Below are 24,577 nucleotides of genomic sequence, written 5' to 3'. Positions count from 1 at the left end.
TAAACAGTGCTGTGGTGGCAGAAGCCTTGTCCCATCCTCCCTCTCCTGTCAGGCGGATGCTGCCTGTCAGACTGATGGAGCCCCCGACATTAAGGCACACCTCTGCCACCCAGGCTCCACTGTGACGGACAGGGAAAGACCACCTCAAGTGAGCCCTTTTATTTTGGTAGATTTGACCCACTGAATGGTCTCACACCTGTCACCTAAATTTACAGGAGACACTGACTGAGCAGTAAAATGTGAACACCTATGCATTGTCCTGCAGTTCAGTACAACAGGGGCTTTTTGGGGAGGGTCAGTAATACTGATCAGGATTCTTCAGGCTGCAGTTGGTGGTGTTTTTTAGTTAGATTGCACTGCTGTGTGAGGTGTTTTTGTTTTTCTCAACTACACAGGTGAAAGAGGTGGAGGTGGATTGCCTGGCCACAGCTTTAGGTGGATGCAGACACTGATATTTGAGAGTTTAAACACTGATGATTTCTACATGAAACACCCACCATAAACAGTTACAACAGGGATCCTTTCATCATTAAATCAATCTGTCCATTCAGAGTGGGACATTTCATAGCTGAAAATGAAACATGTGGCACTGCCGTAGACAATTTCTATCATAGTTACTGTTTCTTTTGTCTTCCGCCTCCAGTGTTTCTTGTTGCTTATCAGTTGACATACTGATATATCTCAGATAAGTTAATATTGGCCGATATATCCGCCCAGTGAGTATATGCAGGGTCAAACAATGATAATAAATAATCACAAATTTAAGCACAACAAAAGTATGTAATCATGGAAATCATAATATAAACGCCAATAATAGTTACATCGCTCAGTGCCAGCTGGTGGTTACAGGACTTATATTTACTAGTTTATTTTGAGCCTCCTGTTCAGATAATGTATTTAGGGCACGCTATGTATAACTTTACGAAATGAAGATCAATGCAACACTCCTCCTGCACAAGAAATATGTTTTATATGCTTTAAAATGTATCTCCAGATGTAGCAAAGCCTTAAAAGTCCACACACTCTCACAGAGTTTCCTCATGACTTATGCAGAGTTTGCATAGTCCACAAAAACCTTGTTTTTCAGGCTTCTTTGTGGCTGATCTCCTTTCAGCTGCCCCAGGCACGTCACTATACAGTGCAGTTCAGGCTCCTCTATTCAGATGTCAGCGTGACAGCTTAATTAATGTAGCCCAGAGGCGAGGAGCTGAGACCCTGGAAGTTTGTGGCTTACGTACCCACAGTTAAACTTCTGCGATGTAGGTTTCAGGTTCTTATTTAAAGTATTCTGCAGGCCAAAGTGAGACTAGTTTTGGGATGTGAGTCTTTTGAGAAAAGGTCAGAGAGGAGAGGCGGAGTGGGAGCACACTGAGGTGTTGACAGCATAAAAGATGAATGTCCTTTAACAGCCGGCCTGAACGAGCCCTATCAAACTGACCCGGGTGGCCCTGTAATCACGTACAGACCAAAATAACCACCGCAGGGCAGCACAGCAGCAAATGTGTTATTACTGTTATGAGGCTACTAGAAACAGCTGTGTGTCGTGTTGAAGATCCCATCAGGTCATTACGCACATCACGTTCAGGTGGCGTGTTTGTCACAGTGAGTGTTGAGCAGGGAGTCACAGTTTGCGTACCAGGGCTGCAGCTAGCCATTATTTTCATTGTCGATTATTCTGTTGATTATTTGCTGGTCAGAAAATGGTGAAAAAAGCCCAAGATGTCATCCTCAAATGTCTTGTTTTGTCCACAGCGTGAAGATGTTCAGTTTATTGTTGTAGAGGAGTAAAGAACTAGAAAAAGAACCAGAAAATATTCACATTTAAGAAGCTGAAATCGAAGAATTTTGACTTTTTTTCTCTTAAAAAATACTTAATTTGTCATTTATCAATTAGTTTTAGATTACTTGTTGCAGCTCTAAGGTGGACGTTGCATTCATCTCATATAAAAGTGGGTTAGTCAGTGTTTGAAACACTCAGCATGCAGATAGCCCCGCGGCGGCTAATGTTCAGCTGTAGTCTGATGTTGTGACTTGTGGATTGAGAAGCAGTTACTTAACATTTTGTCATCCTGTTTTAGCTCATCATCTGTTTTCAGGCTTTAAAACATATAAATCACTCTGAATCACTTGTGATTATTGGAGAGATTAAGTAATTAGCTGACATATAAAATTTAACTAACTGTATTAGTTGAATTTTGATTTAGATTCATTGTTTTGATCGTTTATCAAGCACGAATGCTAACATTTACTTGTCTTCAACTTCTTAGATGTGACGGTTTTGTCATTTACTTTGGTTTTATATTACTTTAAATGGAATCCCTTTGGATTTTTCAGACTGTTTGTGAGTAAAAACAAGATGTGAAAATACTTCCTTGGGCTCTCAGACCTCATGAAGGGCATTTTTCACAATTTTCTGACATTTGATAGACTAAATGATTGAATAACTTAGTTTCAGCCCAAGATTATTGTGAAACTTAGTTTCAGCCCAAGATTATTGACACCTGCAAGAAACAGCAGCCCCTTTTTACAAGATGTACCATGCAAGATGTGAAACTCATGCCAAAAAAACTCCCACAATTTTAAATGTGAGCCAAATGATGGCCTACAGTAAGTCTCTGCTCTGAGGTCATGCCGGGATGGCATGCCAGCAGACTTCCTGTCTGGGGCCTGGCATCAGGAAGTGGGGTGCCTGCTTAATCAGGCAGAGGTAAACATGCCCTGTGAGGAAAAAGGAGGGAACATTCCTCAGATGGAGTGGGGAGTATGGGTCGGCGTTCAGCCAGCAAGAAAATAAGGCTGCACACATGAATTGGGTCCACAGACGCCCACGATAAAGGAAGTGAAAAAATGAGATCTACACAGGAGCATCGAAAGAAGAGTTTCACTTTAAGAGTTCTCTGAAAAGGAAGATTCCCTTTTCACAGAAGAAAGCCCTCCACAACACATCACACTGCAGCATCAAAGAGCTGCTTTACTTTTCGCTTGATTTGAAGTTCATCTCATCACAGCAGATTTTCTCTGTGAAGCAGACAAGTGAAACACTGGTGCCAGGACATGCTGATCCCAGTTCAGCACTGATGTTCACGACATCTGTCGGCTACTGATAACGGCTTGGAATTTCACACGGATGAAGTGTGTTTGCACATGTCTCTCTGTGTGTGTACACAGCGGTGTGTGTGTCTGTGTGTGTTGTTTACAGAAGGTGGGACGCTTTTAGTGACACGGTAGTACAGTATCCACAGATCCTGCAAATGTGTTTGTGTTAGTGGGTGCAGGCGGTGACAAAGAAAATGTGGCTCAGGGAAATGCTGAACAAGTACAGAGAGGATTCTGCAGTAAGGACACTGCAGTGAGTGCAGGCACAGGTGTTGCAGAGGAGACAAAGTGTAGGTGAGCATCTGTGCTGTCCTATCGTGCCAAGCGTTGTCTCGCTGTCCTTAAGATGTTTAACCATGGCGTTTCTTTTTTCCTCTTGTCTTTTCCTGCTCTGTAACACTCCCATGCTGTTCCCATCATGGCCCTCCTCTGCCTAAAACTCCCTTTCCTCCTCCCAAATATCCAGAGGATGGGCCCAGTGTCCCGGCGCCTGAGGAGATGTCTCTGGGTCGGCTCCTGCGGCGCGCCTCCTCCAAGGCCTCCGACCTCCTGACCTTTAACCCCGGGGCAGGGGGCACATCGTTGCGCTCGGGCCTGGATGGCGAGGTCATCTTCTCCAAAAATAATGTCTGTGTGCACCCTGCAGAGCACCTGCCCGGCCTGGCGGAGCACCACCCAGGTTAGGCGGGGCCGATGTAGAAAGTGTGTTTCCTGCTGTGTTTCTTTGGGTCATGAATGGAGTCAGCTGACTCTCACGAGCTTGTTTCACACGAGCACATTTTGTTTTTATACAGAATTACAGAATATAGAGGTCTAAGATTAAAAATGAGTTTACAACCTTCATCATGTTTACAGCTGCAGGCCAGATGTTCTGTTGTCAGCATCATTCAGACTTTTATAGCAATTTCACTTTGGCTACCGGCTGGCTGTAAATATTCCTCCTTCTACTAATATTTTGACTTGCCTTGTTTATGCATGGGAAGGATATGTAACTCTACGATGAACACTAACAGCATTTCCTTATTTTCTCTCCCCTGATCCTCCATTTTTGTCCATGTGTGAGTGTGTGGCATCTCTCACATTCCCTCTGTGTCGTCATCTCTTTGTGTGTTTATCTCTTCTGTGGTCTCATGTTTGTCTTTGGGTTGCAGCTGCCTGCTACTTACAAGAAACTCTTGTCATTTCCTCTCATATTACCTGATTTTTCTCATCATAGTTATTCCTAACCACTTTCGTTTATGTTGCCCCCTGCAGGCTACCTGTGTGTGCACACGGAGAAGGATGAGAGCCTGGGCACCACCCTGATACTGACCTGGGTGCCCAACTCCCGCATCCAGAGACAGGATGAGGAGGCGTTGCGCTACATCACGCCGGAGAGCTCCCCTGTACGCAGGAATGCACGCCGGCGAGGCCGACGGTAAGGCAGCAGTTCATTGAAATGTCCCCAAATAAAATGTCTTGGATACACATTTTAAACCAACCATTCCTTGCAGACCCCATTCCTGTCACCCAGCAGCCCAGGAGGAAGATGAGGATGAAGAGAGGAACATCACCAGCAGCACCTCCGCAGAGAGCCAGAGCCTGGCGGTCGAGGCCGGAGCGGATCCCTCCTCGCACCAGCAGCAGCTGCCCTCGGCGGGGGAAGAAGGCGACGAGGGCTCCTGCGAGCTGTCAGACGAAGTGAGTCGGGACAGCACCATGGGCTCGGACTCGGACACTTTCTCCTCCCCCTTCTGCTTGTCCCCCGTCAGTGAGGCCCTGTGTGAAAGCAGCGGCTCTGTCTTCCTGGACAGCGAAAGCAGGTCAGTGAGAGTGAGACATCGCTCGCGACCTGTATGATTATTTTTAAACAGCAGAGTTAAATTTATTCTTTGTTTTGTCATTCAGCAGTGGGAAAATAGGTCCCCTGTTGACCCCACTCATAACTCCACCTCTGTCCCACATCCTATCAAAAACGAATGTTTTGGGCCCCCTGGTAGCTGAATAGTTAGAGTGCGCAGTACATAACAGCAATGCCACTACATGTATTTTCATCCCTGTTTTCACCAGTTTAACTTGTGGTTAGCGTTGTTCAGTAAACATCATGCAGTCGGTGTTTGTGAGTCAACCATCTGGTGTCCTTGTACCTCTTTAGGTTGCTTTACATTAGGGCTGGGCGATATGGCTGAAAACTGTATCACAATATAAGTGATTTATATCGGTCGATATTGATAATTATTAATATTTTTTATTACCTATTTAAAATAAGGACCAGGAGAAAAATACATTAAATGTAAACATTTTTATGTTAAATTTAACCTTCCTCTGATTATAATCCCCTCAGCTATCAAGGCAGAAAGGAAAGGAAATGCCAACACAACCATGGAAAACACTCAAATAATAAATGTAAATTAAAGTCTAAAAATGTAAACAGAGAGAAACCTGAGAAATAATTTCTGCAGGTTTACTGCAGGAAGTTCACAAGCTGATTCACCTTCTGGTGAATAAAATGTTTTCAGATATGTGCAGTGTTTTGTAAACATAGCAGAAACTGAGGTAGACTTCTACTTCATCTGTAGCATACAAAAAAGCAAACATGATAGACAGCACAGTACGATTGATTGAACTATAAAACCAGCCTAGACATAAGAACAACTTCAGTCACTCTTCTTACTCTAAACATCCATGAACTATTCAATTATATTTTTACTGCAAGTGTGTTTAAAAAAAAAAAAAGCACGTGTAAGAGATGTTTATAACCTGGCTTCTCCACAGTGCTCAGTGAAGCATGTCTTTAGCTATATGATATGCCGCTGCCTCTGTTATGTCTTCGTGCCTTTTAGATGATTTGTCATCAGGCACTTAAGCAGAGTACCTCTGCATGGTGGTCTGCTGCTTGTGCGGTGGTGCTGCATTTGCAGATGTTGTTGGACGTTGGCGAATAGGACCACGCTCCAAAGGGTGAGCGCGGCTAAGGTGGTTAAATAAGTTTGTGGTGTTACCGGTCTTGGTGGAGACGACAGTCTTGCATAAGTTACAGACCACATTGGTCTGACTACGGTCCGACTTATAAAATCCAAAAAACTGCCATACTGGTGAGCTGACTTTCGCTGTTTTATTGACAATTTCTACGCTCACTGCAGCGCTCACTTTCTATTTCTTGTCTCACTCCTCGTGAAGAATCAAACACGAGACAAGGAGATGGTACTGTTACATGATTGGCGTGTTAGCGTGTCACTCCCACTGATCAGTGATTACTCCTCACGTTGCTCGGTTACCTGAGAGCGAGTGCCTTTGTTCATGCAACGAACCTCGCTTTGCAACTTCTGGTTTCTTCCGACGAAGAAAAAAAAATTATCGAATGTTTTATCGAACGCATTTTGTATTGATATTGATTACGTGTCTATCGCGAGACGTATCGTTATCGTTTTATCGCCCAGCCCTACTTTACCTTGCCTTGGAAAGTCCTTGAAATAGCACATTCGTTTTGATGGAGCTTTAAAGACATGCTGTCAGCTGTTGCAGTCTTGGACTTTGTGATGGTGGCATCTTCTTGCTCTGTGCATTATGTGTATTTAATATCAAGTGATGTCTCTGTGGGTTCTGGTCTGTATAGCCCTTTGGGGTCTAATTGTGCTCACTGTTTAATCTTTTACTGCCACTTCATTTTGCTGAGGAGAACCTTAAAGAGCAGAGCCTGTTCGGTCACACCTGAAAGTATCTGTTCGGTATGGTTTAATGTTTGTAAGAGGAATAAAAGCAGTTGTTGTCAGACCTTTTGTTTAAGCTGACACATGCTGTTCAACTCAATAAGATTTAATTGCGTGGCTGCTTTTGTAATTGTGACGGTGAACAGTTACAGCAGCAGCCAGCCTTCGAGAGGTGGACGAGATAACAGACACACAGCATGAAATGTCAGCTGCAAACTGTAACTGGAGCACATTTGCCAAAGTTAATTATGCAGATCATTTATATTCAGATTTTTAAGGACAGCTGTGAAAAACGTAATCTATAATCACGGCTGTAGCCCACTTCATGCCCCCCACCTCAGGCTTTTGAAAGTGACATCATTTTATTTATTAGCTGGATTTTTATATTTAATGTAGAACAGCAGAATGATTTGAGAGCTGGCCAATATGACGAATGAAGTCGTATTTAAATTGATGTCCAGGCCTGTATTGGGGACCTACATTCGACTAAATACAATACATTTTAACTGAGCACAATTAAAACCTTATTTCTACATGAACAAAAAGGAGGCAGTTGAGTTTTTGGTTTTTTTTGGTCGTCCCCGGATTCTCTTTTCAAACCTCTATTGAAAAGTCACACAACTGTCAAATTGTAAGTACACTTATAAAAATACTGCGATTTCATCAGACATTCAAATGGCATTTTATATTTATTGATAAGAGCTGCGAGGTTGCTTTTGTTGGCCTAAAAGCCGCCATGTTTAGGTTGAAAGTTTTCAGTTAAAAACATGGAATCAATCAAAACAAAATACTGCATGTAAGTTGTTGTAAACCCGCCCAAATATGTTGAGGACATGTCCTCAGTGCAAAGACACAGTGTTGGTGGCCTCTAGTGATACCTGCTCTGATGTTACAATTTGTGAGACATATTTTACTGACAGAAAAGGTTATTTTTGGGTTATTTTTGGCCTCCAGATTATGGAAAAAAATGTAGAAATCCTCAGAGTGTGCTGTAAAGTAATGTGACACTGTGTGTGCATGTGTGTGAGCGTGTATGTGTAACAGAACAAGTTTTTAACCCACATAGTGAGGACACTTTGACAGGTCCTCACAACTTCAGAGGGCTTGAAAGTCAAGACTTGGTTTCGAGTCAGTCTTTGGGTTGGGGTTAGGCATTTAGTTGTAATGGTTAAGTTTAGGGTGAGGGGCACGGGAGCGGTTGCAGTGAGGGTCCTCACAAGGATAGAAGTATGGGTGTGTGTACTAATGTTGTGGGGACATAAATCTGTTTTCACAGTCACATCATAAGGACTGTCCTTCCTCATGGGGACAAAACATAATTCCTCTAAACAAAGTCATTCAATTTTAGGGTGAAGACTTGAGTTAAAGGTAGAGTCAAGGTTAAGGGAAAGGTTAGAGTTAAGCAAGTAGTTGTTATGGTTTTGGTTTGAGCACGTCTCCAGGAAATGAATGTAAGTCAATGTAATGTCAGTTGATGTGCTTCTTGTATTTGATCTTATCTGGAACTGACCACATTGTCACATCCGCATGTGAGGGCACATGCATGGCTCTCAGAGGACAGGATGTTTCCACGCTTTCAGATGGAAAATATCAGCAGTTTTCATCACAGAAACTTTGCCTGACAAGCTGTAATAGTCAACTCTAGCACACTTACCCACATTACTTTCTCAGTTACTGTAAACCACCACAAGGTGGAGCCAAAAAGAAAAGAATTGATTGCATGAGGGCTGGATTACACTCTGAGGCCACATGGTGGCTTCCTGCACCACCACTGAATGTCCCCTGGGACTGACAGCAGGTTGATAACCTCAGCAGGAGGCCTGAAACCTTATCATGTTCAAGACGTGTTGGTTTACTTAAAGCATCCCTTAATTTTAATGTTTTAGAATATCACAGATGAGCCAAAATAAGTCCCCAAATCCCACAAACCCAAAACCTCAGTGCTTCCAGAGGCTTCTCTAATCAAGCGAGCCATCTGGTCCGTGATTGTGTTGCTGTTCGGACCTCACGGCCGTTTGACTTTATGATTCCCTCCGTGGTCGTTTTCCTCACGCAGCTATTTGGCCTGACATGTTGCCCAGAATGTGTGAGTGAGCCTGTGTCAGTGTGTGTCGAAGAGAGAGAGAGGGCTAGAGAGGGCGAGCCAGTGTGTGTTTAAGCCTTTTTTAACCACTCTCAGACCCCGGCTTGCTGTAAGTGCAGTCAGTGTGTGACTTGGCAGCGCTCTCGGCTTCACAGCTTCTAACCTTTACTCTGTCCTCCTCTTCCTCTGCTCCTCTGTGCTCCACTCGCTGTTAGTGTCTCTCTGGCACTCGTATCTCTGTTTTTCCCTCCTTCTCTTGGACTCTCCTCTACCCCCCTATCCGTCCATTCTTTCCACTGTATCTTGCATCTTTTCTTCCTGCTCATTCTCTCTGTTTTTCTCAATATTGTTTCTTTCGGTGTTGCCCACCTCTCAAATATCTTGCCCCCCCATTCCCCTTCCCCTTCCCTTACTAAAGTCTGTGTGAAGCCCTTTGATTCCCAGTGCTCCCGGGGTTGTTGTGCTGGGCTGAATGTCAGCTCTCCGGATTAGAGCACTGAAGAGAGCGGAGCAGCAGCCAAAACCCTGGAACCCACTCAATCTTTCTTTCTCTCTCTCTTGCTTTAATTGACACTGTTAAGGGGCCAGGAACTGGAAACATGTCACTTGGAATCATTCAAAGAGAAAGAACCGCGTATGGGAGAGCGAGAGCGGATGAAAGGGGGGGAGAAAGAGGAGAGCGGTGGGAGAGAAATCCACAGCAATCTCTGTCAAGCTTCTTAACAAGTTTCTTTCAAGTTTAACAGTAGTTTATGAGACCACTGGTGACTGTCCGTGTGTGCACGCTGCCCCTCCTGAGGTTTTACTCGCAGAGTTTTATCATGTGATTAGATCTCAGATCAGTGGTTTCCTACATTTTTGGTTTGCGCTGCCTTTAAAATGCAGCGATCTCTTCTCCCAGCCACTTATCACTGGTTGTGTGCTGTTTTTTAAATCATTTTTGGCAGCTTGAAGAAGGCGAAACAAATCATCCAAATAACTTCATTGAGCAGAACTATGTTTTTTGTTTCTGCTTTGCCCTTTTTGCTGTAATGCCAAACATTTATTGTAATTTTCTGTTTTATTGTTTTACACCACTGGATCAAAGTGGATTTAATGTGTGTGTGTGTGTGTGTGTGTGTGTGTGTGTGTGTGTGTGTGTGTGTGTGTGTGTGTGTGTGTGTGTGTGTGTGTGTGTGTGTGTTTTTTTTACACACATCAACAGAGAAAGACCCTTTAATATGAACATGAAAACAGATAAAGTCATCTAAATGAATTACGCCCCTTATTTAATAGAACACACTTAAATCGTTTCTGGTGGAACCAATTTATTTTATGCTGTAACATAATAAAACATTAAAAGGTGGAGAATACTTTTTACAAGCACTGTAATAATCTCTGGACCCCTCACATTTATCTTACAATCCCTTTTGAGGGTCTTGGCACCCCTTTCTAGAGGAGTTTGCTGTTTCGGGTGTGGGATTATTAAAGAACCGCATGAATAACAGATGACAGTGTTTTTCTCCAAACTGTACTGACCACTTGGGCCTGCAGAGCCCACACCGCCCACTTTACCACAGCCCCTCCCTCATCTCTCTGTGCTCCCCCCAGGGATTATCTGAAGGGCCTGGGAGTCCCCGGAGGCCTGTAGCACTTGGTCTTGGTTCTCAGGATGACCTGGCAGCACCTTCCCCCAGGTCAAAGCCTCGTGTATGTGGGGAGAGGTGTTACGAAGGGTCTCAGGGCAGTTTGATCTCACCCTGGTCTGGTGGGACATGCCGTCTGCGGCAGCCTGACTCCATCAAAACAGCTTGTTTACATAACGTACTCTCTACGGCTTGGCTCCTGCCCACGGTACATGAACAGAATCAGGCTGACAGAAGCTGCTAATCAGTCGTTCAGTTTCCGCTTGGATGCAGCACAGCGGACGACCTGCACTAAGAAGCCAAGAATCATGTGCTTTCTTGCAGCGTTCTCCATGGTTTTTGCACTTTTATTTCCATGCAGAAAAATTTGTGCTTGAAACCTGTAATGGAGGAAATGTCTGCTGTAAATGGACTCGCAGGCCTCGTTAACACCCTGAGCTTGACAGTCATTGGAGTTCTGAAAAAGTGAGTACAGTAGTCCTTTTTAAAGGAGCTTCTCCATATTTCAGATTGCTGAACTCCCTTACCAGAGCCCTCTGTGCCTCTCCCCCAGTCTCCTTGTGTTCCACAGTCTGGTTTGTGGCATGATACATGAGGCAGAGAGCAGTAAATCACTAGATAGCAGAGGAAACTGTGCAGCTTGGATTGATCAGCCTTGTTATTTTCCCATCTGCTGACAGGGGAAATGATTAGGCAGACATGATTGAACCAGGGTGTAATAGATTAAACTTGGCCTGCCTCCCTGCCTCATCTTTTCCAAGTACCAACAGGCCACTTGTCATCACCTGTAAAATATTTCAGAATAGAAAAATAGATTTCTGTCATTTTATAGAATACTTTTGAACTCACACATTCACTCAAACCACAGGGAGAAACAGTCAGAGGGTTCTTTTTTTTAGACATAATCAAGATATAATAAGATGAATTTTAAGATGAGTGGATGACTTGTGGTTTTAATTTTCTAAATAGATGATAAGTGCATTTGATAGAAAGCAGAAAACCTGATTGAGACGTCTGCTTCTCACATGTCAGCGGGTTTAACGCATTTCTGTGTTGGTCTGTTTCTCAGCTTTAGCAAGTCTTGAGACGTGTTCGAGACTGCATTATGGTCATTAGCTATGGTCCATTCACTGTGTGTGTGTGAGTGAGTGTGAGTGTGAGAGAGAGAAGAGAGGAAGACATTGGACATGCCAGCCAGTGATTCTTATAATTAAAGAACTTGTGTGTGCTTACTGTGGTGCAGGATTTGTATTTGTGTTGGTGTTTGTCCGCTTTATGTGTTGTATGTGCATGTGTGTGTATGCGTGTGTGTTTCTCCCTACATGTAAGTGCGGTGTGTCTCCTCCCGCAGCAGTGGAACCCTCGGCTCAGGTTTCAGTGCCGGGAACAACATGCTGGCCATGGGGGGAATGACAGGAGAAAGTGGACGGCAGACAGTGTGATTTGTGTACAGATTTCCTTATGTGTGTGTGTGTGTGTGTATGTGTGTGTGTGTGTGTGTGTGTGTGTGTGTGTGTGTGTGTGTGTGTGTGTGTGTGTGTGTCCTCAGAAGCCTCCATGCATTCCTCCCATTCTCAGCCTTTTTGCTGAACCTTATTGAGACACAAAACAACAGGGCAGAGCTGAGCTCGGGATAAGCCCTCATGTCTGCACAGTTATCACTGGGCTAAACGCCGCTGGCCGCTGTCTACATGATGTTTATTATTACTGTCGCACAGAGGAGAATGGCTCTGTGTCTGAGCACGAGCCGCAACAAAGGAGAGATTTCTATGCAGAAGAGTTAACCATGCAGTCTGGAAGTATGACTGTGTTCGCTTTTGCACAATTAAGCTCCAAATTGAATTCTGATTCATAAAAACTCTTTTGTTTTTGTTTTGTTTTTTCTGCCAGGGAGCTGTGCGAGGAGTCCATGACCCACTCCGCGAGCTCCGCCTCCAGCCTGGACAGCCACGCCCCATCCGAGAGCAGCGGCCAGTCGCAGGGTGCGCGGTGGGAGGAGCAGCAGAAGGTGCTGGCTCTGGAGCAGTTGTGCGGCGTTTTCAGGGTGGACCTGGGTCACATGAGGTCGCTGAGACTCTTCTTCAGGTCAGCCAGGAGTCGGGAGGGGGTCACCTTGTCCTGCCATGGTGCAATGTCTCACTCAGTGTTGTGAGGACAGGTGTTGTTCTATGATCATTTGTGGGAAATGATATGATTAGATATGAGTAAGGTAATGAGTGTAGTGGTTTATTAATCCTGGGTTAACACATTCCTCCAAATTTCCTTTTTAAGAAGGGGTTTGTGTGTCTTTTTCATGCTCTCTTGTGCTGTTGCAGTGATGAGGCGTGTACGAGTGGCCAGCTGGTGATAGCCAGCAGAGAGAGCCAATATAAGATCCTCCACTTCCATCATGCTGGCCTGGACAAGCTGGCTGAGGTCTTCCAACAGTGGAAGTGCTGCAGGGAAACTCAGCTCAAAGACCAGGTCAGGCAACGGTCCAAAAATGCCTGTTTGGCGCTTAATTTTATTGAGGAACGAAGGAATCTTTTATCCTCTCGTTCCCAGGCTTATATTTGGTTTTTCACTCTCTCTACTAGGTGACAGTTGAGAAATCCTGCATGCAGTTTTCCATCCAGAGGCCCACCCTGCCGTCGGCTGAGACCCACCCAGAGGAGAAGCTTTATCGGCGGCTGGACGTCACCACCTGGCTGCGCCACCTCAACCACAGTGGGCAGGTGGAGGAGGAGTATAAGCTACGCAAGGTATGTCTATGGGTGCGCATGTTTTTACAGTCCTGTGGGATCATTTTTGAAAAATATGTCTGCACATGAGTCTCTCCTAATGCCGCCCACGCAGTCGCATTTTCTTGCATTTTCCCTCTGAATCACACAAACTGAAAGTCATTTTGAAAGTCATCCCCACCATGTACAGCTTTCGGTTTGAATCCGCACCTCCAGTCTCTCAGTGATGAGTGTGTTGGTCTTGGCCAGTGTCCCCCTGTGAGTCATTTGAGTTGTCCGGGTTTGACTCAGTTCAAGGTTTACCATCTTACTGAAATGACTCAGTGGCAGTTAGACTGTGACCAAGACATTTCCTCAGCAAACACACACGCAGGAACAGAGCAGCAGTGTTTTTGCCGGACGTGCACATTGTACGTGCACATTGTACAGAGTTATTCTTTTGAAGCATTCTGCAACACTCGTGAAAAAACACATCAGCTGTGGCTCAGTAAGACGATAGTTGAGTGCAGGCTGTGTCATGTGCACTTCTGTCTGCATGTCTTGTTTGCATACCGTTTGTTCTCATCCACCGGGGGCAATCCCTCGCCGTGGTGCCCCCTGTTTGCCCTTTCTTCTCACTGTGTTTGTTCACTCTCCGCCAGGCCATCTTCTTCGGCGGTATCGACCCATCCATCCGCGGTGAGGTGTGGCCCTTCCTGCTGCACTACTACAGCTATGACTCCACCTCTCAGGAGAGGGAGGCCTGGAGGCTGCAAAAACGAACCCACTATCATGACATCCAGCAGAGGAGGTGAGGAACGGGGAGAAATATGTTTGTTACACAGAAATATGGGGAGATTCCTGGCTACTGAACACATGGAAAAATCCATTTATTATATAGTTCATTTGACAGGGAAATCAATTAATTAAAAAACAAGTCTGATGAAGACGCAGCAGCATTCTTGACACTGCGAAACGGTGGATAAACTGTTACACGGCTGCAGCATCGGCTGCCAAACAGCCCGTCAGTCAAACGTTCAACCATATGTGAGTCTGTTGCGGCGTCTCGTCGCAGGCGCGGAGCAATCAATAGGCACAATTGAGGAAGTGTTAAGGGGAGGTGTCGGGTGTGAAATAAAAAGTCTCTGGAGAAAAAACATGTCAGCGCTCATCAGATAAGACTCTCTGGTCAGACGTTAAAAACAGACACACACACAAAAGCACATCCCTGAGTGTGTTTGTCCTCGCCCCACGACTAAAAGGTTGAGTGTGCACATATTTTCACACATCTTGCCTCTCTGTCTACGATGAATATGATAATTGGACAGGTTTCATCTGTATGGCCCATTAACATTTTGAATACATCAGAAGGTCTCATTGAAGTCAGGTAATTAGAGCCCTTGTTCTGACTCTGATGTGGATTCCTTTAAAGACCGTTTGACTAGAGCAGCCTCCAGGACCACTAGTTGATCATTAGGAGCAAGGATACATGTCTGGTTTTGTTCCTCGCCTCCTAACCATGTGTCCTTCCCTGACCTGGGATAACGAAGCGGCTGCAAGTGAATGCAGCTGTAAAGAGGAAAAAGACTTTTGACTAAGCAAATACTGGATTACTGCACACGCAATGGTCAAGGAGTGCACATTTAGTGAACAAATGGCATTTTTTTAGTAAAAATGTATTCATTGGTTTTACTGTTTTTCGCTAATAAAAGCTGGTCAGGTCACTTAGTTTCCAGGGAAAAGCATGAAGCATCCACCAAAGCGTACAGTCAGAGTTAGTATGAGCGGCAGGTAAAAAAAAAGCAAAGTGATGAAATGCAATGGTTGCTGTGAGTATAAAGGAATCCTGTTAACTTTATTTTTTGCAGTTGCATTTACAGTAATTTAGATGTGATGAGAACAAAAGTGCTGCATGCTTAATGTGAGGAAAGGTCTTCTCTGGCTGGCTTGAAGAGGAAGGGCTCACGTTTCATTTTTGGTGCAACCTTGACTAAAATTCAAAAGAGCTTTATTTTTGGTTTAGATTTACAGAAGAGAAGAGGAAGTTCACTTGTCTCAGTCAGTAATAAAAGCACCTTCACATATGTTCACACCATATACGTTCAGTCAGTTCATTCACAAGTTCTGCCAACAGTCCAAAGATATTCAGTATTCACTAACAGCCCAGTCAGAATAAATGTTGGCATTGTACATTTCTGCAAACCACAGATATGTTTAAACTTTGTTTTTTACCTCCAAGCTTTACATTTGTTTACGTTTCAGTTTTCAATTTTATGTTGTGGCAGCGCTGTGGTTAAGGTCCAGCTAGGTTTAAGCACAAAAGCCACTTGGATAGTGTTTATGGAAACATCATATTCTGACTTAAAATATTCAGTTTTGTCACCACAAACACGTCTTGGACTGCAGTCTGCTGCGTGTCGGTCGTCTTGCCTGGCCGTCACACCCCTCCTCCTCCTGATGACAAACTCTGCTCATATACTCTGAACTACGTCACTTTCATATCGATTCTAGAAACGTTGATATTGTATGAAATTGTGCATATTTAATGTGTCCTGGTTTGCAGAAACGTACAATGCCAACATCTTGTTCTGATGACTGGGCTGAAAATGATAGAAAACTGACAAAAAGCCGTGAATTGTCTCATTTGAGAAGCTGAAACCAGAAATTGGAGATTTTGCCTTAAAATAAAATGAGAGGAATTGGTGATTCATTATCTGTCAACTGAGTAATCACTTCGTCGTTTCAGGTTTAGTTTAGACTGTCTTCAATCTTGTTTCTGCTTTGTGTTAATGAGCTAGAAAGTAATAAATCTGAATGAATGATCTGGTGCTTGTCAGTGAGTTTTACGCTGATCTCAGTCGATCATGTTTGCACTTTGGTCGATTTGTGTGTATTTTACAGGCCCGTCAAGGGTCGGACATTTCAAACTTGCTTTGTCTGTAAACACTGTGGCGTACCATTGGCCCATGCTTTATATGACGTTAAATAAAATGAACAAAAATAAACTATAAGTCCAGCACTGTGGTGAGATGATATTCCTGTTTAATATTCCAATGTACACACAGCTATATTTTTGCGTAGCCACACCAGCCTCTGAAATATAAAGTGATGAAAACATGCGCTGAACTCCTGAGTAGCATCCTCGGGAGGGAGAAGGCGAGGTAGAGAGGTGGCTCTGGAGGGTCCAACGACACAAACACTCGGCACTGAAACTAAACAGTTGCATGGCGTTGCATCAGGTGTGCACTCATTATTCCTGGTGGGGCCACATGGAAAACAAACAGTGTTAATTAAATCCCCTCTGCTTGTTAGGACTTGAGTACATTAGTGCCATACACAGAGTACATTGCTAATGCAGTCCCTAACATTTGGAGGGAAAGATGGGGGTTTTATGGTTGTTGTATTATCCTCAATGGAGCACTTCCTGCTGAAAAACCCCTTCAGTCCACTGCTTGCCCACCCCCACATTTTTTATCTCATTTAAAGCTAACAATTAGTGCTCTACACCAGAGTAACATTTGAGGTAAAGATTATTTGATACGGCTTTATTTTTTTTATCCTAATTACCTTAATTTCCTCAGAGATTCTGCAGTGAAAACTTCTCTAAGTTTCTGTCGTGTTAAACAGTCGCAACTTTGAAAACAAGTCAAGCCAGGATTCACTTTTCTCTGTCGTGTGTGTCTCATTTTTCCATCCCCGCCTGGTGTTGGTGTGTATTTTTCAGGCTATCCATGAGCCCGGAGGAGCACAGCGAGTTCTGGAGGAAAGTCCAGTTCACAGTGGACAAAGACGTGGTGAGAACAGACCGCAGCAACCACTTCTTCAGAGGAGAGAATAACCCCAACGTGGAGATCATGAGGTCAGGCCGCTTCTTTTCATTCTCCCCCTTCTTCATTTTTTAATTTTTTTTTTGCCACTCTCGATCTCCATCTCTGTCTCTTTCGCCCTCTCCTTCTGTCACCTTCTCTCCGATCCATCCTTATCATTCCCATTCCTCAGCCCAACGCACAGGCGCACCTATTCATTTCATATTCTGAACCCTGGGGGAGCCGCAAATGAGTTTCATGCTTTATTGACTCTGACTAAGCCGTCTGAGCACTTCTGAAGCATACTCAGAGCTAATGGCTTTCTAAACGAGGAGCAGGAGGATTTAAATAGCATATTAGTTTAGTGACTCTCATCGAGGCTCCTGGTATTTGTGTAGGTATTATGTCTTCTGCTGCGTCTGGGGCAGGGTGATACCAGCACTTACCTCAGATACCTCGTATCTGATTGGTCACAGATAACTTTCTCTGGGTCACTGAAGATACTGCCATCTTCTCCTTATTTTTATCTTTAATAAAACAGAAAAACACTCTGCTTCCCCCTTAATTTTCCAAATGACGTCCATTTTTACTGTTTAAAATATTGCACCGGTAACAATAAGGTTCTCCCTTTGTTTATACAATCCTTGCTAATGTATGAGGCCAATTAACTCCACTGGTGAGCAGAGGAGTTGTCATGTTTTTCTGGGCATTACCAGTAATGCTGAAACACATGTTGGATCATTCAGAGTGTTTGGGTGGGACCATACATTTCAGTGGTTTGGCCGGGCTGCAGGGATGTGAACATTTCTGCATTAGAGACTCAAAAAAAAAAAAAAAAAAAAAGCTAAAAACTGAAATGTTTATGAGGCTGTTTGCTGTTAGATATTCTATTTTCTGCTGAGATGTTACAGCAGCACTAAGATGTCTGCGGCTGTTCTCCCTCCAGGCGGATTCTGCTCAACTATGCAGTGTTTAATCCAGACATGGGCTACTGCCAGGGCATGTCTGACCTGGTCGCCCCCCTGCTCACTGAGATCCAGGATGAAAGCGACACCTTCTGGTGCTTCGTTGGCCTCATGGAGAACACCATCTTCATTAGCTCACCTCGTGATGAAGACATGGAGAGGCAGCTGGTAGGATGTTTCTGCGTGTGTGTTTGAGTCGAGCAAACGTAGAAGTAGAAGAAAGCTGGAATTGTGCTTCTGAAGAAAATAATATGAAAGCTCCAGTGTGAGCTGTCAGAAGTGCCTGTTGATTGGTCAAATAGATTCCTCACAGCTCCCACGCCTTTCTGTCAACTGATTAAAATAAGCTGGCTTTAGTCGTTCTTGACAATGATTTCTGCTACTATTCACATGTACAGCAAGTGCAAGACTATGAACACTACTCTCTGTTCAGACCAGTTACAACCCTGATTCCAAAAAAAACTGGAACGCTGTGTAAAACATGTGCTTAAAAAAAACACAAATGCAAACATGTTTGATTGTGTTTGTAAGACATGTGCACCCTCTCTGACCCGCCTCCAGATGTACCTGCGGGAGCTGCTGCGTCTCATGCTGCCTCGCTTCCACCAGCACCTCACCAGGCTGGGGGAGGACGGCCTCCAGCTGCTCTTCTGCCACCGCTGGATCCTGCTCTGCTTCAAACGAGAGTTCCCCGACACTGAGGCTCTGCGAATGTGGGAGGCCTGCTGGGCACACTACCAGGTCAGGGCAAAGTCCGAGCGGCTCCTTTGCATACGCAAGTTTGTAAGAAAAACTTTGCATAAATGAGCGCACAGAGGCGTTTGTAGACTCTTTCACTACAGCACAGAATTCTGGCTGACATTTCAGGGGGTGTTAAGAAATGCACAGTTAACATTGTCTGCAGTAAGAAGAGTCCATGTTATTCCTTCAAATCTTGGCACCACAGACTATTGTAATCCTCCTAAATTCCCTTTAAAATGCCATATTACTTGTTGGTTTTGGAGGGGTTTAATGGTTTAATTCAACAGGGATTAGTGATTTTTCATATAAAGTCCCACATTTTGATTTTGCTCGCTTTAAATTGATGCATTTTAATGCGATCTAAAAGCATAGCAGCTTTACAAATGCATGAAAATGGCAGTATACACAGTACAGTATACATATACTGTATATATGCAGTGCAGTTTATAGCAGGAGTGTCTGACGGATGGAAGCTGAAGCAGGTCGTCAGTTTTAGTATCAGTCCCCCCTCCGTCCAGTCAACCTGTGTCTGTATTACGTTCACTTACACACAGCTTAACAGCAGAGTCAAATATCAGTCTTTCTGCTTTGTGCCATGCGCTCAGACTCCCTGCGTGATGTTGTGATCTTCAGCTGCAGGTGCTGATAGAGGAGATAGCAGAGCGCAACCTTGGTTTAGACAGTTGAATGTCACAACAAGCAGAAGGAAGAGTTTCTGATTGATATCTGATTTTTCTGTGAAAACCGCGGCATCGAGTAATGTTGTGGCACAATAGATTGTTCTTAACTGCTCTTGTCATCTAAAACAGACACTTCAATATGATGAACAGCATTACTTCCCACATGAAGACAGTACAAAGTCTTACTTGGCCATGTTTATGATGTATATCTTTGAGCTCAAAGTGGCGAATGTTTTTAGAATTTGCATTTTCCTTGATTTCCATCTAAATTTGCATTTTGTGCAATCTGCTCTTTGTCTCTCCTTGCTCTGTGGTAGCCTGCAAATTGTTCCCTGCAGCAAAAGCATGACTAAAGAGACCATGCTGTCGGTGGATTTTGGAATAAAAAACGGATCATTTGCAGATATTATTTGTTTTCCAGTGTCGACCTCCTCACTAACCCTCTCTCCCGCTCTTCATAGACGGACTACTTCCACCTGTTCCTATGTGTGGCCATCATCGTCCTCTACGGGGAGGATGTGACCGAACAGCAGCTCGCCACTGACCAAATGTTGCTCCACTTCAGCAACCTCTCCATGCACATGAATGGAGAACTGGTGCTACGCAAGGTATGTAGCTGTAGATGCTCTGTGTTTTCCTGCTTTTATAACATGTAGTGATGTTTAATGAGTGTGTTTACGTGGCTCCATTAGATACTCTGCACCTGTATACACCCAGAGGTACATGGGGATCCATTAATCTCAGGATATCTGAATAGTCAGTGGTTTACGAGGAAAGACTGCTGCATTATATTGAATTCAAACCAGTGTTGTGTTTGCATCAAGCAGCCCTGCCCAGCACTGCAGCAAAGCAGCTCTGATATACTGTAACCTGCCCACAGAGGCCTTGAGGTGCTAAATGGGATGCTGCCGTGCCATGCAGAGGATTTATGATCTGCATCCCTGCTACTGAGCCTGTGCCTGTGTCCTCATGTTTATGGATGCTGTGTTTGTACTGCTGCAACCACAGGCAGTGAGTTCATGTTAGCATGCAGCTGGCGTAACTCCTTTTGTTGTTTGCCTGAGATTTTGCATCCAGAGCGGCCTCTCCGGCTTTTTAGCTTTAGGTAACGCGCCGCAATGCTGACCTTGACATTGTTTTGTTATGTTTTAGCTGGGAGTCCAGGGTATTGATGTATTTTAATGCTCTAATCCACTATGCTTAATATCTGCAACATATTTTAGTTCATCTTGGCACTGTTCGTCCTGCTCTTCCAGGCCCGCAGCCTCCTCTACCAGTTCCGCCTCCTCCCCAGAATCCCATGCAGCCTACACGACCTCTGTAAACTGTGTGGCCCGGGGATGTGGGACAGCCGCTACATCCCCACTGTGGAGTGTTCTGGTGAACACCCAGACTCGCAGAGCTGCCCCTATGGAGGCACCTCCACTCCCCAGCCCTCCTCACCCTCCCCATCATCCACGCCTTCGCCCTCACCAAACACCACCACCACGCCTCCACCGGTGGGCAAGAAAGGCTCCAAAACCCGGGATATTTTCACCTTCCGGAAACAGTCCTGAGGTGGAGGCGAGGGGGAGCTTTGCTGGTCTTGGCTCATGTTAGTACAGCAAAGGTTTGGATCCACTTGCTGGATTCCTGAACTATTTGCTGCCCCCCTTCTGTCCACAGCCCCTGCTTCTAGTTTCACTCTTACTGAGGATTTTTGTCACTTGATCCGTTCATGTGGTGCAGCGTGGAACACTGTCTGACCAGAATGTTATTAACAGAGTTCAGCATCATCTGAAATCTGCGGCGAGGACGGTTTCACTGCCCGACGGGCCAGAAGACAAGAGGCAGAACAGACAATCACCAGGCGCTATGTTGGTCTGGAGCTTCTTCAGGTTCGAGTCTGCTGCTGGCTTGGCATACTTCCATGGGCTTTCTGGGCAGGGGTCACGTCAGGGTCTGAGGCAACCAGCCTGAGTTTGTGCAGACTCTGACCACGGGTCAAGCGAAACTGGAGATTCATTCACAGGACTTGAACTTGAACTTGGGAAATTAAAAAAAAGTTCCTGTGTTCTCACAGCTGAATATTTGTGTGAATATCAGATTATATGTACATATCTCAAGTCTGAGCAGGACATTTTTAACATGGAATCCAAACCCTCTGTGTTAACGATGAAGGGTTAACCGACAAATAGGATTAATTGCCGGTACTTTTAAGTTTTGTTGGCTTTCATTTTCAAACAAGTGAATGTTTGCGTTTATATCAGCAAAGTTACAAATATTTAGCAATATTATATCCTTGCATGAGCGATTCTTGACATTATAGAGGGCGCAACATGTTCATTGGAAAACACTTGAGCCCAAGACAGAGGTAAGAACGTGTTTACATGACAAACACATCGTGATAGGGCTCCGCGTATTTCCTCATCAGATTTTGTTCAGGAGCATTCTCATAATTTCTCTCTGTTAAAATGGTGTTTCCCGACAGGCAGGAGGCAGCCAGGCGTATGTTTCCTTCTGATAAAGTCTGACGTTTACTTTTACCAGTCGACCAACAGGAGCCGAACCATTTAAGCATTACCATCATACGATATAATATGAGTTTCCTGTCTGAGGCATTGGATGGATGTGACAGCGCTGTCTGCCAAAGAAAGCATAGATCAAGTTGTTATCCTGAAAGTGAAATTGATGGCCTTGGGTTTTTTTTACCTTTTTGGTCTTCTGTGTTGAACCATGTTTAAACAGGTTGTGAAAAATCGTCAGCACAGTGTTATCGTTTTGTTTTTTTTCTCTCCACTTTCACCTTAAAGTGAGTAACAAACACATGATCCACACTGAGAATCAGTCCACATGAATGTAACTGTGTTTTTTCTTCTTCTTGCTCACCAAAAACTGTATGAAACTCTTGGGTTTACGCGTGGGTGTGTGTATAAACTGGAGTGACCTCTAAACATCTGGTAATGAGTTGGAGAACAGCTGTAGAAGCCCCCCCCCCCCCCCCTGACCAGTCTCTTTAATTATAGCAGCCATCATGGGGGAGAGAAAAGAAGAAAGAAAGAAAAGCTGGCTGCTGGAAAAACATGCGATACGGAGAGGAAAGGGATGATTTCGGCTTCATACAGGGATATACAGTGATCTTGCCTCTGTGATTTGCGAGTCCCAGATGTAAAGATGGTTTCCACTTGGGGGCTTTTCCCTCAGAGCTTTTGAGTGGCACGCCTGGAGGGTAAAAACATCTTCAAATTGCTGCTAAAATTAAGACTTTCAATCAGCCTCTCTTCCCTCAGCTCTCTCTCTCCCTCTCTCTCTCTCTCTCTCTCTCTCTCTCTCTCTCTCTCTCTCTCTCTTTCTCTCTCTCAGCAAGAAATCTCTGCAAACGACATTCATAACTGCTTCTTTTCCCTATTAGTTATTATGCGCAGCTGCTTGCTGGAAATGCATGCAGAGTTTTGAAGATTGGCCGGCTGTGTTGAAATGAGCAAAGTCTAAAGATGCACGATGGGAAAGTAATCAAACTGTGTGTGTGTGTGTGTGTGTGTGTGTGTGTGTGTGCGTGCGTGTGTGTGCGTGCGTGCCTCAATGAACTCATGAATTTTATTAAAATCCTCATTGAAATCACATTGTCTGCACAAGCACTCTAAGTCACGAGCCTAGTTAAGGACTACTCCTATTTAACGGGGGTTTGATCAGTCATCACCGAATGTACAATGTTGCTGTTAAGCTCCATGATATGCTGATGTATTACTGTACACGTCTCAGAAAAAAGAGCCTATTCTTGGTATTGATAAAAACACAGTCATACTTTGAAGAAACATGTCTTACCGAACACCGAAATGTACCAAGCATACAGTTTATAAAAGCCTTTCTGACAATGAATGACTTGTGATTGTGATCTGATACCAAGTGAAAACAATGCTGGGATTTACAAAACCACCACCTTTTCATCATTAAACACTGCTTAAGTAAGAGGATAAAGTCTGTGTATCGTTTTGTAATTTATTAAATGAAAGTCATGAGTATTATTACAGAAAGAAAGTATGCAAAAGCAAAGATAAATGGAGGTTTTTATAGTTTTGCTGCCTATAATAAAATAATAATACTAGTAATAGTTCTTTACTTTCCCCTGTTTTGGAGACATAAAGATTTTTTCCTGAATCATCTGTTTACTGTATGCATCTGTTCCCATTCCAGTGAAAATGTCAGTAATATCTCAAATATCAAACCAGGACGTTGTTCTATAATTCACACAATGAGGAGCAGCTGCAGGAGTTGTCCTGTGTTGACATCATGTAAGGAAACACAACATGTCAATTCAATTGGGTGAAGTTTCCCTTTGAATGTAAGCAACAGCAACATGGTCGGCTGGAAAGCCTCTTCTATTATACAACCCAGATTCCAGAAAAGTTTGAATGCTGTGTGAGACGTAAATAATCATTTGCAAATCAACTGTGTTTACCAAAGTGTTCCTGAGCTCACATAGAAATATCCTTCATACAATCATGTATTCACAAAGTGGTGGCCCTCGCTCCATCTACTCTTACCCAATCATGATACTCTCACCTGTTACCAATGAACCTGATTACCTGTGGAATGTTCCAAACAGGTGTTTTTTTCCCCAGTCTGTTGTTGCTCCATCAATTTCAGAATAAGCATTTATTCACAAAAATCAATCATATTGATGAGGTAAAACCTTAAATATATTGCCATAAATGATAATCTTTTACACAGCGCTTAGACACAACTTGTTTTGGAATCGGGGTCACACTTCATAATGGCGTGCTCCGTGAACCAGTTTAACTAGAACGTGTGGAGGACAAAGTTTCAAACTTCCTCATATTGTTTATTTGGTTTTCCAGCAGCTTCTGCATCAACAATAACCGAGGGAACTAAAGGCAGCAGAACCGCTGCTGTGTTAGCACAAAGCAAGCTAATTTACCCCACAGCAGATGGTGAGAAGACATCACCAGGTTGATTACAAAAACAACTTTTCAACATACGTGTCCTGAGTTTGGCGCAGTAAAAAAATAAGATTGTGACCGTGCTCAGGCCTAACAGATACTAAAGCCCAAATTTGCAGTATAGTTTCTTTCTTTTTTATATCAGGGAGGAGCATACAAAATCCCTCCACTACAATTACAGACAAAAAAAACAAAACATGTACAATAAACATGTGGCACACACACCACTTGTACAACTACACCAAAATATATT

The 24,577-nt window shown here is 44.0% G+C and overlaps 1 protein-coding gene across 1 annotated transcript; it reads left to right on the top strand.

Annotated features, from left to right (window-relative positions):
* Window positions 1-3,594: 3,594 nt before the first annotated feature.
* On the top strand, window positions 3,595-23,395 carry tbc1d16 (TBC1 domain family, member 16). The gene is made up of 12 exons (XM_070980848.1): window positions 3,595-3,775; window positions 4,351-4,513; window positions 4,590-4,898; window positions 12,384-12,578; window positions 12,809-12,956; window positions 13,070-13,234; window positions 13,855-14,003; window positions 16,917-17,051; window positions 17,945-18,131; window positions 18,525-18,704; window positions 19,846-19,992; window positions 20,641-23,395. The coding sequence occupies exons 1-12, from the start codon at window positions 3,595-3,597 to the stop codon at window positions 20,938-20,940; spliced, it is 2,259 nt and encodes a 752-aa protein (XP_070836949.1). The 3' UTR covers window positions 20,941-23,395.
* Window positions 23,396-24,577: the final 1,182 nt, after the last annotated feature.

This window comes from Chaetodon trifascialis, chromosome 15, assembly GCF_039877785.1.
Source record: "Chaetodon trifascialis isolate fChaTrf1 chromosome 15, fChaTrf1.hap1, whole genome shotgun sequence".
NCBI classification, from domain to species: Eukaryota; Metazoa; Chordata; class Actinopteri; order Chaetodontiformes; family Chaetodontidae; genus Chaetodon; species Chaetodon trifascialis.
Note: the sequence above shows the minus strand (reverse complement) of the source record. Positions and strands in the feature narration are given on the sequence as shown.